The 15127-nt window shown below is 46.9% G+C and overlaps 1 protein-coding gene across 1 annotated transcript in view; it reads right to left on the minus strand.

The window, feature by feature from the left end:
- Positions 1-927: 927 nt before the first annotated feature.
- The window catches only part of MAML1 (mastermind like transcriptional coactivator 1), a 44047-nt gene continuing 29847 nt past the window's right edge, over positions 928-15127 (minus strand). Inside the window, exons 2-5 of the mRNA XM_081136242.1 lie at positions 11224-12636; positions 8366-8602; positions 6554-6650; positions 928-4423 (exon numbers count right to left, since the gene is read on the minus strand). Coding sequence (XP_080992368.1) covers positions 3444-4423; positions 6554-6650; positions 8366-8602; positions 11224-12636 — 2727 coding nt within the window. The 3' untranslated portion in view covers positions 928-3443. The remainder of the gene's footprint in view (positions 4424-6553; positions 6651-8365; positions 8603-11223; positions 12637-15127) is intronic.

Genomic DNA, 15127 nt, shown 5'->3' on the forward strand with positions numbered 1-15127 from the left:
AAGGCAATCGATACAGCAAACTTCATTGTTGTCTTATTTTAAGAAATTGCCACCCTGATCAGTCAGCAGCCATCAACAGTGAGGCAAAACCCTTCATCAACAAAAAGATTATGACTGGCTAAAGCTCAGATGACAGTATTTTTTAGGAACAAGGTATTTTAAAAAAATGTTATTTCTTGCCCGGCCAGGCATGGCTCAGCAGTTGGGCATCGACCTATGATCCAGGAGATCGCAGTTCGATTCCCAGTCAGGGGCACATGCCCTGGCTGCAACCCAATCCCCAGTAGCAGGGGGTGTGCAGGAGGCAGCTGATCAATGACTCTCCCATCATTGATGTTTCTCCCTCCCTCTCCCTTCCTCTCTCTGAAATCAATAAAGGCATATTTTTAAAATTTTTTATTTCTTTTGCAATAAAGTGTTTTTAAATTAAGGTATACACATTGACTTTCTTAAGACATAATGTGGCTGCACACTTAGACTACAGAATAGTGTAAGCATAACTTTTATATGCACTGGGAAACTAAAAAATTTGTGACTCATTTTATGGAGATGCTTGCTTTATTGCGGTGGTCTGGGACCAAACTTGCAATACCTACAAGGTATGGCTGTAAAATATTTGAACTATTAAAGACCTAAAGTATCTGAATTATCTGCTCTAACTTCCCCCACATTAGACATGAGGGGATGGAAGAGCCCCAGAGAGGGGAGAGACTGGTGGCCCCAAGTGATGTCAGTTCTAATTTCGTATCTATCTTCAAATGATGGAAGCTAGTGTGAGGTAAACCAAACCAAACACCCCACCCCCAATGCTCAATAAGAAAACAGCTAAATCACAAAAGAAAATCAACTACCAAACAAAGCAGTCTTGGCCCACACCTCCCACCCTGTGGGCACTGCCATGTGAAGTCAATACACGGGCAGTTTCCATACTAGCAAAATACTTTTATTATTTTATGATAAAACAGGAAAGTCAGGGTTTCTTTTTGGTGTATACCAGAGTTAAGGGAAGTAGAAGAATAAGGGGATTAAAAGGATTTTTATGTACTTTGATGACAATAAAAAGTTAATACCGTTTGTCATAAAACTTATCATAGCTCCCCCAGAACACATATATAAAGAATCATAGTTTAAAAATCTATAAAAGTAAAAAATATACAGTCAGAAGCTCTAACGCTTATTCCATCTTTAATATAAAATTGTAAACATTTATTTACACAAAGCAAATGTGTATAATAAAAGTTCGAGCACCCTTTTGAGTCATGGCTCCTGGAAGATTGGGGGGCAGGGGGGTTGCACTGAAGCACAGTCCTCTCCTCCCCAACTACCCCCCAACCAGGTTCATAAATAAAGCCACGGGCAGCTCCCTGGGGGGACCCCAAGCATCACATTTTATTGCTCTGACACTACAGCAGTGAGAAGCCTGCTGTCTCGCTAGGTGGCCCCAGGACTAAGGCTGGGGCAGCCCTCCCCAGGAGGGGAGGTGGAGTGCCCTGGGGACAGAGGTGAGCAGCAGCCAGAGGGAGACCAGAGAAGAACAGGGCCTATCATTAGCCTTCAGCCCACTATTTTTGGTAGAAAACCTGCTGAAGTCACCCTCTTCCCCTTCAGATCGGGGGAACGCACTCAGAGGGTGGAGTCTTCACTGGCTCTATGATTCATTCTTTCCCTTCTTTGAGAGCTAAATTCAGCATCAGGGAAAGGCAAGGAGGGCAGTTAAAGGGGAAATGGCCCAACACCACCATCTGTGGTGGCAAATGGCTATTAGAGAAGAGGATCTGAGGGTCCAAGTACCCCCATGAAGGCACTGCTGGTGCAAATCATTACCAATGTGTACACAAACCTCTATCCCTTCATCCACGCCACTAAGGCTGGTTGCATGAGTATTTTCCTTGGCTCAATTCTTTACATATGACACTCCTTGAATTAACCATTTTGAGACTCCAGGGAAACGGAGTTGCGGTTTCTCCAGGGACCACTCTGCATGCATCCACTCTTTTCAGGGTACCATTTTCTCTCCAACACTGTGAAAGGGTCTCACCCTGTGCTTACCATTTTACTTTCCTTATACCAAAGTGCTCTCTCCATCTTCATTTTCCAAAAACAGCCCACAGGTAATACTCTATTTTGTGGACTCTTAGCTTAGTCAAGTCCATTAGTTCATAGACCTTAAAAGAGAAATTCACTTGAATCTTTAGAAAGGATGTATTAGTGTTATAAAGCAATTCTCTTTAAAAGTGCAAGTCATCTGACACAGCGGTGGCAAGAGGAAAAACAAAGTGGAATTCCTTTCTCCGACCTGGCCTGCGCCTGGGCCTCCCTTGCAAAGCAGGGCACACCTCTTTCCGCTCCTTCCCCAAAGCTTTCCTTTCAGGGGAGGGATTCCCTCCTCCTTCAATGCTAGGTCTCCCTAAGGAATTTTAATGACTCACTCTTTTCCCTTCCCATCTGGTAAATCCTTGCCTTAAAGAGGTTTTCCAGTTGGGATGGAGAGAGAAAAAAGGGGAGGCAGAAAAAAGGTCACAGGAAGGGAAGGTGGGGTAAAAGAAAGACATCTGTGCACAACTCAACAATGATCACCTTCTAATACGTTAAATACACGCCGTCAGAGAAACTAACTGCAGAAGGTGGGAAGTTACCAAAGGGGACACAGGAATCCCAAATGTCCTATTTCAGCATTTAGCCTGGGGTCCTGCTACCAGCGCATGGGAGGGATTCCTCTACCAGGGTTCTCAGAAATGCCAACCTGGGAGAACAGCATTCTGGAAGGAGGGCTGCTGAAAAGACTGCCCATCACTAGCTCTGCCACCTCACAGCATTCTGTGCCTTTCAGCACATGCAGTCAGACTTTACTTACAGAAAGGATTTTCCAGTGACACTTCCTGAAAGCTGATAAAGAGCAATAAAAACGGCTCTTAAAAGGAAGCCCTAGGTTTCTAATGCCACTTAATCAACTTAAACCACCACCTATTCTGTTTTAAACCTTTAAAAAATTTAATCTTTTCTATGCTATAAATTGTAAATAGTTCTGCTATATAAAGTTTCAACAAAAACTTGTCCCCAACATTGGGGCAAGTGGAGAAATCTTGGATTAAGTCAACATGATGGCACAGATTTTTATAAGTCTGACGTTGTAGGGTTTCACTGTTAAAAATGTTGGTTTTTGGTCATTTGGATAGAAAACCACCTGTAGAACCCTGTCCTGCTGTCCCACCACCAGGTAATGACTCCAGCAGATGGTCAGGGGCCAGCCCGACAGACCACAACTGCTGGGTTGGAGCAGGGGGTTTTGAAGATCCTGGCCAGGTGGGGCCTCAGCCTCAGCCTCTGCTCTACCCACCCAGAACCTCAGGCTGTGGGTTTTTGGTCCAAACAGTTGTTCACTGTTGAACATGAGAACAAAAATACAGGATGTATGAACACTGAAAACACCACAAATCCTCCTATTACTGAGGCCCCAAAAGGTCATCCAAATCATTCATCCACTCTTCCGAAGTCCTGTTCTTCAGCAGAGAGTCGATCAGATCGGCGTCCCCAGCCATGCTGGTTAGTCCACTGCCACCCGGCTGCCCACTGTAGGCAAAGGGCAGCTCCTGGCCCGAAGTCCGAACAGGGTAGGCTTGGGCACAGTGCAGCCCTGCCCGGCCGCCCATGGGTGGGGCAGGGCTCTGGCTGAAGGCCCCTAGCTCAGGCCCACCAGGGCTCAGGCCTGGCAAGCCCTGCTGTGGGGCTCCCTGGGGAGGTGCTGGGGCGGGGGCACTGGTCCTCTGCTGCGCACTCACGGGAGGCAGCATGGGCCCTGCTGCAGCTGCTGAGTTCATGGGGGCCATGGGCCTATTGGGCATCGCCTGGGAGAACTGCGGGCTGGACATTTTCAGGTGGGCCTGCTGCATGTGGAAACTGGAGGCTGCGGTGAAAGGGCTCACGGTGTTGCTTCCCGGGGTCTGGCCACTCATGTTTGGCATTCCCTGATGTTGCCAGGAGGGATTCTGGCCTCCCATGGCCGCCGACACCCTTGGGACCTGTGGCTTAGTTAAAGCAGAGTTCAAGGTCCCCTTGTTGTGCTGTTGGGAGAGGCCAGAGCTCCCCAGAGAGTTCTGTCCATAGGCAGCTGAGACTGAGGTGTTCTGGCCCATGCTGGTCTGCCGTGGAATGTGGGCATGTCCATTGGTGGCCTGTGGTGGGGGCTGGGCAACTATCTGGGTTATGCCGGAGGCCATGCCATACAGGCTGCCCTGCGGCATGCTTTGGGAGCCAGTGAACTGAACAACACCCCGGTCCTGCTGGCCTGAGTTTGAGGAGAGAGAGGAAACTGAAGTATGCCCAGGGCCCATTGGCATCAGATTCCCGGCCTGAGGGAATCCTCGAGGACAGCTGGAGTTAGATGGACCCAAGTTGTTCATGCCAGGCACGGTGGCAGAAGACCCTAGAAGACAGAGAAGATTCTGTCAATCAAGCTGGCATTTCTGGACCACCACAGTGGAGACACCTCCACAACCCAAGGTGCTATCCTATGGGCACAAACAGCAGAATCAGAACACCAGGTATTTCACGGTCAGTGGAACCTCAAAGCAGTGAGCCCGGGGGCCAAGGGATCAGCAGTCTGGAGCAATCAGGAGATTAAGGCAGGTGCAGAGGAAGGGGCAAAGCCTGGTGGGAGGGAAGCCAGTGGACTTGACTGGTTCACCTTCCTAGGCCGACACAATCTCTGCTCTGTGCAGGCCCTATGCTGGGCACTAGAAGCTCCAAGAATCCAACTCAGGATCTGCCTTTGGGAGGTGAAGACTCCATGTGTAAGCACATGGAGTCTTCACCAGGGTTACAACAAAGATGAGGCAGCAGGCTGTGGGAGCACAGGGCACAAAGGCTCAATGCCTGGGAAGACCTGGGGAAGGCTTCAGAGATATGGTGACAAATACATTCGGTTTTAAAAGGGTAGACAGAAGTTTAGCAATTTAACAGTTTGGAGAAGTACTGTAGACAGCGAAGAGTGTGTGCAAACGTATAAAGTCATGAAAAGCAGTCTGTGTGGGGAACTCTGGCTGAGGTGAGGAGAAAGCATCCAGCTGATTAGAGACAAAACTGAAGAGACAGCCCCAGCCAGATTCAGAAGAGATGCAGACGCCACGTGCAGGGCAGGGCTGCAAAGCCAAAGGGTAACTGGATTATGACTGTGGTTTAGGCCCTGCTGGGCAGGAGCTGTTAAAGTCATTTAGATGAGGGGTGCACACAGTGTGCCCCCAGGGATGATGGGGCAGCCTGCCAGCTTCTTCACACCGCAGACCCTTGGGGAATGGAGCTGTCTAGACTGCAGTCAGCAGGTATTTACCTGAGCTGCGGTGGCGCTGTGCTGGGGAGAAAGCAAGGAATGGAACAGAGAGGCTCTGTCCTCAGGGAATGTGCTGTCTGGGGCTCTGCCTTAAGCAGTGGCTATACATGGTGACAACACTAACTAGGGTGTGTTTATGTGGGTAGGAGAGCAACTGCTTGGGGGCAGGCCTTATCTGAGTACTTGGTTGCTCCTCTCAGTCTCTCCACTAGCACTTAACTAAAAACTGGGCAGGGGAAAAGAAACCATCTATTTCACTCCCACTGACAGCCCACAGCAACAGATGGGATGAAGGCAGGAAATCTCGCTAAGGCCCAAGCTTGAGATGCCTGCAGATTTCAACTCCTCAGTCTTGGTCAGCAAGCACATAATAATCCACCTGGTCTCTTCCAGAATGCACAGATGTGGTCAGTTTCTCTGGGACACTCTATAGTGAGAGTCACTGACCAAGAAAAGGACAGGTTTCAAAGATATTCCAAGAAGAGCAGACCACATTTTATTGCATCTATCAACTGGCATCTCTATGTATTTCTGGAGTGACAGCCTGAACAATGGTAGCCAGGTTCCCTTGCATATCTGACACCTGACAGCTGAGACTTCTCAAAGTGCTTCCTGCCCTTTCCTGGTCAACTGTCCACGGCTGATGCTGCCATCCGTGACACCAAAGTGAGCAGAGAGGAAGAAAAAAAAGAAGCAAATCCCACACAAGTGCATTAAGTGTCTCCTTATTTGGAAACAGGAGAGGTCATTTTGCTGAAGCAAAGAACTTTAAGAATTACAGAAGTGGTGCCAGAAGATGATTTGACTGGGGTGGTGGGCACACAATGCAATACACAGATCATGCATCGTAGAAATGTACACTTGAAATGTATATGACCCTATTAACCAATGTCATCCCAATAAATTTAATAAAATTAAAAGAAAAAAGAATTACAGAAGCCATTTCCTATTGATATCTTCCAACTAGAAATTATTTTGCTTCAAAAGACTGTATAGCCAGGGACACAGCCAAAGTGGTCTGCCTCTATGACCCTCTTCTGGCCCACAGCGTGACTAGAAAGCAAGCTTCTTAGGTAGACTGAAGTTTGTATGAACAAGTAAACCCACTGAGCACCTAGCATAAAGCTAGGCAGACAGCAGGAACCCAGCAAGAGGGAACAGACCACCTGCTCTGTGCAGTGCCTACCTTCCCCCGCCCCCACTCCATCACTCTAGATGCCCCCTCACCTGTGAACTGTCCGACTTGCTGTGGGAAGGTGTTCTGTGTCGGGTCTTGGTACTGGGGTGGTGGGCGGGACAGATGGCGCTGAAACTGCTGCTTCTCCTAGAAAATTCCAAGAACAGAACAAAACGAGACCCACATAAAAGAAAAACAGTGTTAGATCAAAGAAAATAAAACTATCCAAGCTTGTAACCCACAGATAGACTCCTGTGGACATATGCTCACAATCTCATTTTGGGGATCTTTAATACACACTATGAAGCACAAGGATGGGGCAGAGCTAAAGAGCAATAATTAAAAACAGAAAAGGTGGTGTATCAGTTTTTAAAAATGGAGGGCAGATCAGGAAGATACAAATAAAAAAAGCCACAATGCTGTACCACTTTACATGCACTAGGAAGGCTAGAATAAAAAAGACAAGTCGTGGGGAGGATGTGGAGAAACTGGCACCTCCATACACTGCTGTGGGCATGTAAAATGGTGTAGCTACCTTGTGAAACAGTCTGGCAGTTCTTCAAAAGGTTAAACACAAGAGTCACCAAGTGACCCAGCAATTCCACCCCTAGATATTCACTCAGATCAATGAAAACCTATGTCCACAAAAAGTTTGGGAAACAACCCAACTGCCTATCAAAAGATAAATGGAGAAATAAAATGTGACATATTCACACAATAGGATATTATTCAGCCATAAAAAGGAGGGAAGTATTGATACATGCTACTACAAGGTTGAACCTTAAATCCTCTTACATGAAACATTCAGACATAGGAAAATCTATAGAGACATAAAGTAGATTAGTGGTTGCCTAGGCCTGGGAAGATGGGGGAAATAACTTTTAATGGGTACAGGGTTTTTTAGGTGATAAAATGTTCTAAAATTGTGGTGATGGCTGTACAACTCTGAATATACTAAAAACTATGGAATTATTCACTTTAAATGGGTGACTTGTATGTCATGTATAAAACTGTTATTAAAAAACAGCAGAGCCCAGCCAGTGTGGCTCAGGAACCAAGAGGTCACAGTTCGATTCTGGTCAGGGCACATGCCCAGGTTTTGGGCTCGATTTCCAGTAGGGGGAGTGTAGGAGGCAGCCAATCGATGATGTTTTTCTCTCATTAATGTTTCTATCTCTCTATCCCTCTCCCTCCCCTCTCTCTAAAAAAATCAATAAATATATATTTAAACAAATAAACAAAAACACGGTAGAGCCAAGGCAATGATGTGGGTTTTAAAGTCATCCTCAATCAACTTGAATCATTGGATGGCTAATTCTTCTTATGTCTTAAAGATGTAATTTAAAATCGCTAGCACCCTTGAAACCTTGGTGCCTTTACACTATACTTGGTGACCAAATGGATGAACTGTAGGACTTGGGGGGGGGGGGGGGGCTTGTTGGTCCTGATTCTACAACCCCAGGACCTGAGGCAGGTCTTCATTTCCTTGCTTCATATTCTGACCTATCACAACTGTACACTTACAACCAAGCTGGGTTCCACAGTGAATCAACAGACTGGTGAGCTCAGTGCTTTGGCAGCTGCCAACATGGCACATAGAAAAATGTCCCTAACACATATTAGCCACAGATTCTGCCGTCATTAATCCCCACTAAATGACATAAAAGCCGCTCTGACACAGGCCACCACTGTCTAAAAAATGCCACACTCACGGGAAGGGGTTTAAAAAGGCAAAGCACTCTAATACCAAACATGCAATGAGTGCACATAGCGCCCAGCTGAGCTTGTGGCCACTGTGGTGACTTGGGAGGTGGGATGAGATGGGTGGGGAGGGGAGGGTGTTCTTCTACCTTTCTCTTTACCTGCTCTGCCAGAAGGTGCTGCTGCCTTTGCAAGAACTGCTGTTGCTGCAAATGCTTTTGCTGCTCCCTCTGTTTCTGTTGATCCAAAAGCAGCTGATGCTGCTTCATTACAGCTGCCTGCTGCTGGCCACTAAGATAGGGGGTGCTGCTGTGAGTGCTGGCCACTGATGCAGTAGACGGCTGGGTCCCCACGCTGGAGGCCTGGGCTGGCACAGGGACAGTGGGAGGGTTCTGCTCCTATCAACACAGAGAAGGGGGTTCTTGAGTCAGGTGGAACATGGTGAAGTTTATAAGCCCAGATCAGAGCAGATGAGCTCACCCAATGAGAGCCTGGCTCCCTACAGATGACTCCAGTGCAGCCACCCTACAGGGGTGGGCCAGAGACCAAGATAGCGAACACTTGAGTATCCAGGCACCATAACGAACAGTCACTAACAGCTAGCTAGCTTTACTTCCTGTGACTTGCCAGTGGCAAGGGTGTGATTTTATGCTTAAGCTCATATATTTGCACACAATAGCTTCTGTAAGCAATTGTAGCTTATATACCTGTTACTCACTGGAATGCATGAGTGCAGGTGGGCCTCAAGGAAGAGTGCTCAGAGGGACTTTGGGCGATAGAGACACACCATATTCTGAGTGTGCAAACCTTGGGTCACGGGTAATGGGGCTGCTGCTGAGGCTCCTGAAATTGTTTTGTTTGTTCACTTGTATATAGCATTTTCCTGGGAAGAGACTGCTTGGCTTTTGTCAAATACTCATGCTTAAAAAATACTGAGTATTGATGAGAACTTTAATGAATATTTTCTATTAATATATGGACCAAAAGTGAGTCATTTCAAAGGTTATTCCAACATTATTACTTACATTTTAAAATAAAGGGGGAAAATTTAACTCAAAACAGGAAAAAGGCAAAAAGCAATTATTTAGACAAGTTCAACTTCTTGAGCTCCTTTCTAGTCCTTACTCATTTGTGTATTTAATCTGTACAAGATTCTAATCCTAGAGCAGACAGAGTCTAGCGTAAGTTCCTTACTCCAACCTGCCGAAGCTTATGGGCTACAAGAGTGCTTTGTGAGGTGCAAAGTGCTACTAAAATGGCAGCTGTCACTGTGCCACTCTTTCTTAAGGTTGCTGCTAGTGGCTGTGTGCGGTTTAATGGCTGACATAAATGGAAGTTTGAACATTTACATATGCATGCTCCTGTTGAGAAACCCTTAAACTGCTTCCAGTTTTGAGCTATGAGATATAACCATGCAATGAATATCTGGTATATAACTTTCTCTTTTGGGGGGGATTATTTCTTGCAGGGTTATAACGTATCAAGGCTTATGAGTATTTTTATGGCTTATGAAAAATACATAATGCGAAAATTACTTTCCAAAGGCTCTGTGCCCATTTACACACCCTTATCAGTAGATGAGTATGTTAACTTCTTCATGCTACAAATACACAAAGGTACACAGAGGTATTCACTGCAGGCCTCTTACAGTAGTGAAGGAGACAATTCACATTACACAACTGTCAAAATTTCCCAATGGATCTTACATGTGCAGATGTGGAAGATAGTCCAGGACATACTGTGGAGTAAAGCGAGTGTGCTGCACCCTGTCTTGGAGGAAGCCAGGGACACTCTGTTACTGTATGAGGTCTGGCCATTGGAAGGCTCCCAGAGAGGAGGAACCTTAGAACACAGCTAAGCAGAGCAGAAACGTAAATCATGACCATGACAGCACTGGCACCCGACTATTCTCCACCCTGCAGAGCCATGCGATTCTGCTGCGCTTGTGCGTCATGACTGAAGAGCCAGGGAACTTAGATACGTTAGGAAGCAGCACTCACCTAAAAGGTTATAAGCTTACTAAAACTTAAGGTATTTTGACCATAGAGATCTGATAGGTGGTTAAAAAAAGCCTCTAAGAAGCACATTAAGTTTGATTTTTACCTACAAAATCCAGCCACAAATTATTTAATTTGTGTGGCATGAAAGAAACACAAGACTAAGTGCAGGTGATTCCTCAAAAATGTGAATAATTAAAACCAAAGGACTTTACCCTATTTTTGTTTATTAAGACTCAACCCAGGTTTGCTTGATCAATGTTCTCTCCCAAAGAGTCAAAGTGGTAGGGGGAGGGCACCTAATAGGAATAGGACCACAGTTCCTTAATGACTACTATTCACCTTACTAACTATAGATCAGAGGTTTTCTTACAGACCTAGGGAAACTGGAGGCTGTGTTGCAAGAAGAAAAACAGCTATAAAAAGATAAAGAGAGACTGTGGGGTCTGGATGGGTCCATTGCTCAGAAAAAAAAAAATACATTTTGAGAACAGAGAAAAGATAAGACGAGCTTTGATTTTGTTGCTGTGCCTGGACCCTGAACCCACTCTGGGATTTTGCCTCAGGAATACTGACCATTCTCAGGTCCCAGGAACTGGTGGAGTTGGGTTTTAATGCCACTGAAAATTAACTACCTTGTTATCGGACTTCAAGATCCTGGAAGGAGACACATGGACCATGGGCCCTGCAGCCATTACCCTGCTCCCCTCCCCCTTGCACGCAGCTTTCTTTCTTATCCCTATATAATCAGCCGGCTAGTAGGAGGTGTTAGAGCAGAAGTGACAGGATGATCTGTTGTTCTCTCCATACTGCTGGCAGGACTGGAATAAATGCTCATATATGATTCAACCTTGTCTCTGCTTAATTTGGCTCAAGTAGTGACAGGTGGCCTGGACCCGTTTAGTGTCCGGTATCAAAAGGACAACCACAGCTGCTCCCTCCCTCCTTCCCTTTGTTCTCCAGCTACCTGGAACCTGGGAACTACATGGATGCAGAGTATAAGAGCAAAGCCACAGGCTCACCTGGCTAGGTGGAACCAGAGATCGGAAAGGAATATTTCCTGGCTTTGGTTTCATCAGAAACAAGGAGTTCTGCTCACTGTTCAGATGAGGCAGCTGCTGAGGAAGATAAGCCATCAGGGCTGTTTTGCTCTGACCAGCCCCAGGGCCACCTTGCCCACAGTCCGCTTTGTAATGAGAAAGGGGCTTGGTGTTGCCATAGTCCAGCATCGAACCTTGGTTAGTCATGGCATTCTGGCTCAAGTTACTTGACGGCTGGTGACTCAGCAGGTTTACATGGCTGGGCTGGAGGTAGGGGCCTCCAGGACGAGGGGAGCTCTTGTTCACACTGGGCATCATGAGCAGTTTGGAGTTGGTGAACTCTTGCTTGTAGCTGGGAGGGCTGGCAGGCTTCTCCATGGTATAAGAAACATTTAAGGGACTGTGAGAGGGGCCTGTCTGCTGCCAGGTGGGCATCTGACCTGGAGCTGGTGCTGGGGTAGCCTGCTGTGAATTCTGGATCATCTGCTCTCGTTTCTGCTTGGCAGCAATCTGCTGGAGCTGGTGGGCAGAGGACAGCTCTGAGGCCCCTCCTGGGCCCTGGCTAGGCAACACCACACTGGAGATGGCTCTTTGCGCATTTTGGGCCTGGGCGGATGCCGGCATCAGGTTAGGACTGGGATTTTCTGCCCTAGGCTGACCAGAGGTGTGGAAAAGAGGCTGGGAGCCTCCTAGGCTGGGTGAATCTGTGCTCACAGGCCCGGATGAAGGCCCCATAAAGGTTTGTCCTACAGACCCAGCCCTCACTTGTGGAGAGCCTAACTGTTCCTGTTCAAAGGCTGCTGGAGAGAATTCTGTCTTAATATTAATGTCCTGTGCCAAGGGGGGCTGTGTAGCAGAACCAGATGACTCTGGGTCCTTCTTCTCTTCAAAGTCCTCAGTAAACAGATCCTTCATGTCTTCATCGGGCACTGACCTGTTCAGCTCCTCAATGAGCTCCTTCCACTCCTGCTCATTAAGGTTGAGGTCAGGCATGAGGTTGCTTTGGGATATGGAGCCTCCAGCCCCTGCGATCATGCAAGGCAGGTCATCGACAGGCTCCTGCTTCAGCTCTTTATTTAGGCTCAGAGGAAATGACTCCCCAGGGTTGCTGCCTCCATTCAGGTGGAGGCTCGAGTCTGCCATACACTTCTTGTTCATGGAGTCCAGCCCCAGTGAGTGCTTCCCGCTGCCCTGCAGGGCCTCTGCACCAGGCTCATCAGACTGACTGAGGGGGGAGGCTGGAGGCAGGCCATTGGAAGAGACGCCTACTCCCAGGGGAACCTCCCGGCGGGTCTTCTTGTGCCCAGAAAACAGGTCTCCATAGCCATTCTGCTGATCACCATTCTGAGGAGAGGTGGTGCTATCAAGACTCCTCTTCACCGTGTCATGGAGATGCTAAAAAACATGGAAAAGAGTGAGTTATGTGCACAGCACATAATAAGAGGCCCTCTACTTCTTATGGTGACTTAAACCAGGGGCTTGTAACCCTGTAGTGCTTTACTGATGATTTTGCCTATCTAATTTACACTCCCCACTCTGGGACCCTCCTCAAATTTCCCCTCCAGGATTGCCACACCCTCCCCCAAGTCCTGTTGCCTTGCCTAAGTCAGGACCACTAGCTCAGCTGTGGGAAAGCAACCCAGTTACAGTCGATGGGTTAGTCAGTCCCTGGACTTTTGCAGGATACAAGCCTGGTGCTGCTCGGTCATTTAGTGTGAGAGTGTGCCCAAGAGTGGAGCTGAGGAGAAAGAGCCAGAGGATACACATACATTCTAAGGGCATCATGTGAGTCCTGGATCTAGTTGTACCAGAGACAAGCCATTCCTCATCCCCACCCCGGCCTTTTCACCTATGGGGACGAACATATCCCTTCTTGTGTTTAAGCTGGTTTAACTAGGATAGCTGCTGTTTTCAGCTGAAAGAGTCCAAGCAGTACAGGCTCTTTCTCAAGCCTGTGGGGGCTGGCCACCAGCACCGGGCTCCATCTTGTTGCATGAGCTAGTGTTAACGCACTTCCCAGCCTTTCTAGAGCCTTGCCCAGGCCTATCTCTTTTCTCCCACTTTTTGTCCCACTCTCCTCTCTGCCAACCATGAGCACCTTCTAATCCCCTAAGCCCAGTTACTTGCTTCACAAACTCCACTTCTTATCAAGACCATGACCACAGTTGGGTCTGTCTGCATTGATTTTTTTTTTTTAAATCCTCACCCAAGGATATTTTTTCCATTGCTTTTCAGAGAGAGTGGAAGGGAGAGAGAGTGAGAACATCTATGTGAGAGCGACACACTGATTGGTTGCCTCCTGCACAAGTCCCGACCAGGGCTGTGGATCGAGCCTGCAACTGAGGTACATGCCCTTAGGTGGAATCGAACCCAGAACCCTTCAGTCCACAGGCTCACACTCTAACTATTGAGCAAAATTGGCTAGGTCTGCACTGATATTTTTGCTTCCCCATGTTCTCGACTAGATTTGTTCAACTGTTTGTTTATAAATAGTCTGCCTTGTGCCGGGGACAAGTGCTGTGGATTATCAAGACAAATAAGGTGGTCCCCTCTCCCCATGGGCTCCCAGTCTTCTAGGATATAAGACATATAGGGACATGGCTACAGAATAAGATGAATGGCTTATGCAAACATAGAGCGGCAAGCACCCTGAGAATGCAGGGGCAGGAGTTTCAGGAGGTGGGATGAGGAGGAGAGAAGGTAGTATCTTCCTATTTCCCCAGCCTCATTTTCAGCTGTTAGGACAGGATTCCTCCACTAACAGAGGTGCCTACACTCAGCCTCTAAACATTGGCTGCTCCTTTCCTATGTTCATTCTTGTTACATTTCTGTCCTTCACCCTCCACCCCTACCTAGTTTCATCCCTCCTTCCCACTGACCCTAAGCATCTATACTAAGCTATTTACAAAGTTCCAAATAACAGCTTTCATTATTATCTTTAAGCAGATTTCAGAGTAGTCAGACAGTAGCATGCAGCACTGTGTTGTTCCCCAGCTGCAGAGAAGGACCACAGTGACATACCACACCCGCCCAGGAGAGTGAGTGCAGGAGAATCCTGACCTGAGGTGCCTGCCCAAGGCATCTCTGTGGGCACCAGCTCTTAGCAGCAAACTACTCACCAGGACTAATGCACAACATGTAAGAAAACAAGGAGGGATGTTTTCTAAATCTCAGAGTCCCCACTCTAGTGCTTCCATTCCTACCGCCACTTCAAGATTTTCCTTATTTCTTAACTGTTAGAGCCAACTGTACAGTGCTCTGAAATCCTGGCTGAGTTAACATTTCTTTAAGTCAATATCTAGGTACCCAAATTAGCTCAGAAAAACTGGGGGATGTTTGATGAATGAAACTGTAGGGCAGAGGTATAAGCAAAACATGATCCTAGGACCAAAGCCCAAGAATGTGGCCCCTCATTTTTTTTCCTTTTTACTTTCCTTTTGGTAGGTTCCTCTGCTTCCTGCTGCCACCTAGAGATGAGAGGGGGAAAGAAAACATGCTCCTAAAATGGACCCTTAATAGGATTCACTGTTTGAAGTTTCCTTTGGGGATGGTAAATTCATACCCATTTAATCTATCAGAAGGAAACAAAAATGAGTTGTTAATTCTTCTTGGATTTTTATTCTATTGTTTTATTTTTGGAAAATCATTTTTTCCTCAGTGTCCTGTTTGGGCTATCTGTAAACCTGCTCAGTTTTCCATTTTCCTGAGGAGGAAGATGGAAACCTAAAAGGTCAAGGAACCTGATGAGTCAGCTGGTTGTCCCAGATTAGAAACAGAATCCTTCTTTGCCCTAACAATTATAAAAGCTATCACTCCCTCTTTCAATATCCACATGCAAACAGATGCAGACAAGTTCCCAAGTAGCAACTTAATTTTGAAATGCCAA

The sequence above is a fragment of the Miniopterus schreibersii genome (assembly GCF_964146895.1).
Source record: "Miniopterus schreibersii genome assembly, chromosome: 4".
In the NCBI taxonomy this organism is placed as follows: domain Eukaryota; kingdom Metazoa; phylum Chordata; class Mammalia; order Chiroptera; family Miniopteridae; genus Miniopterus; species Miniopterus schreibersii.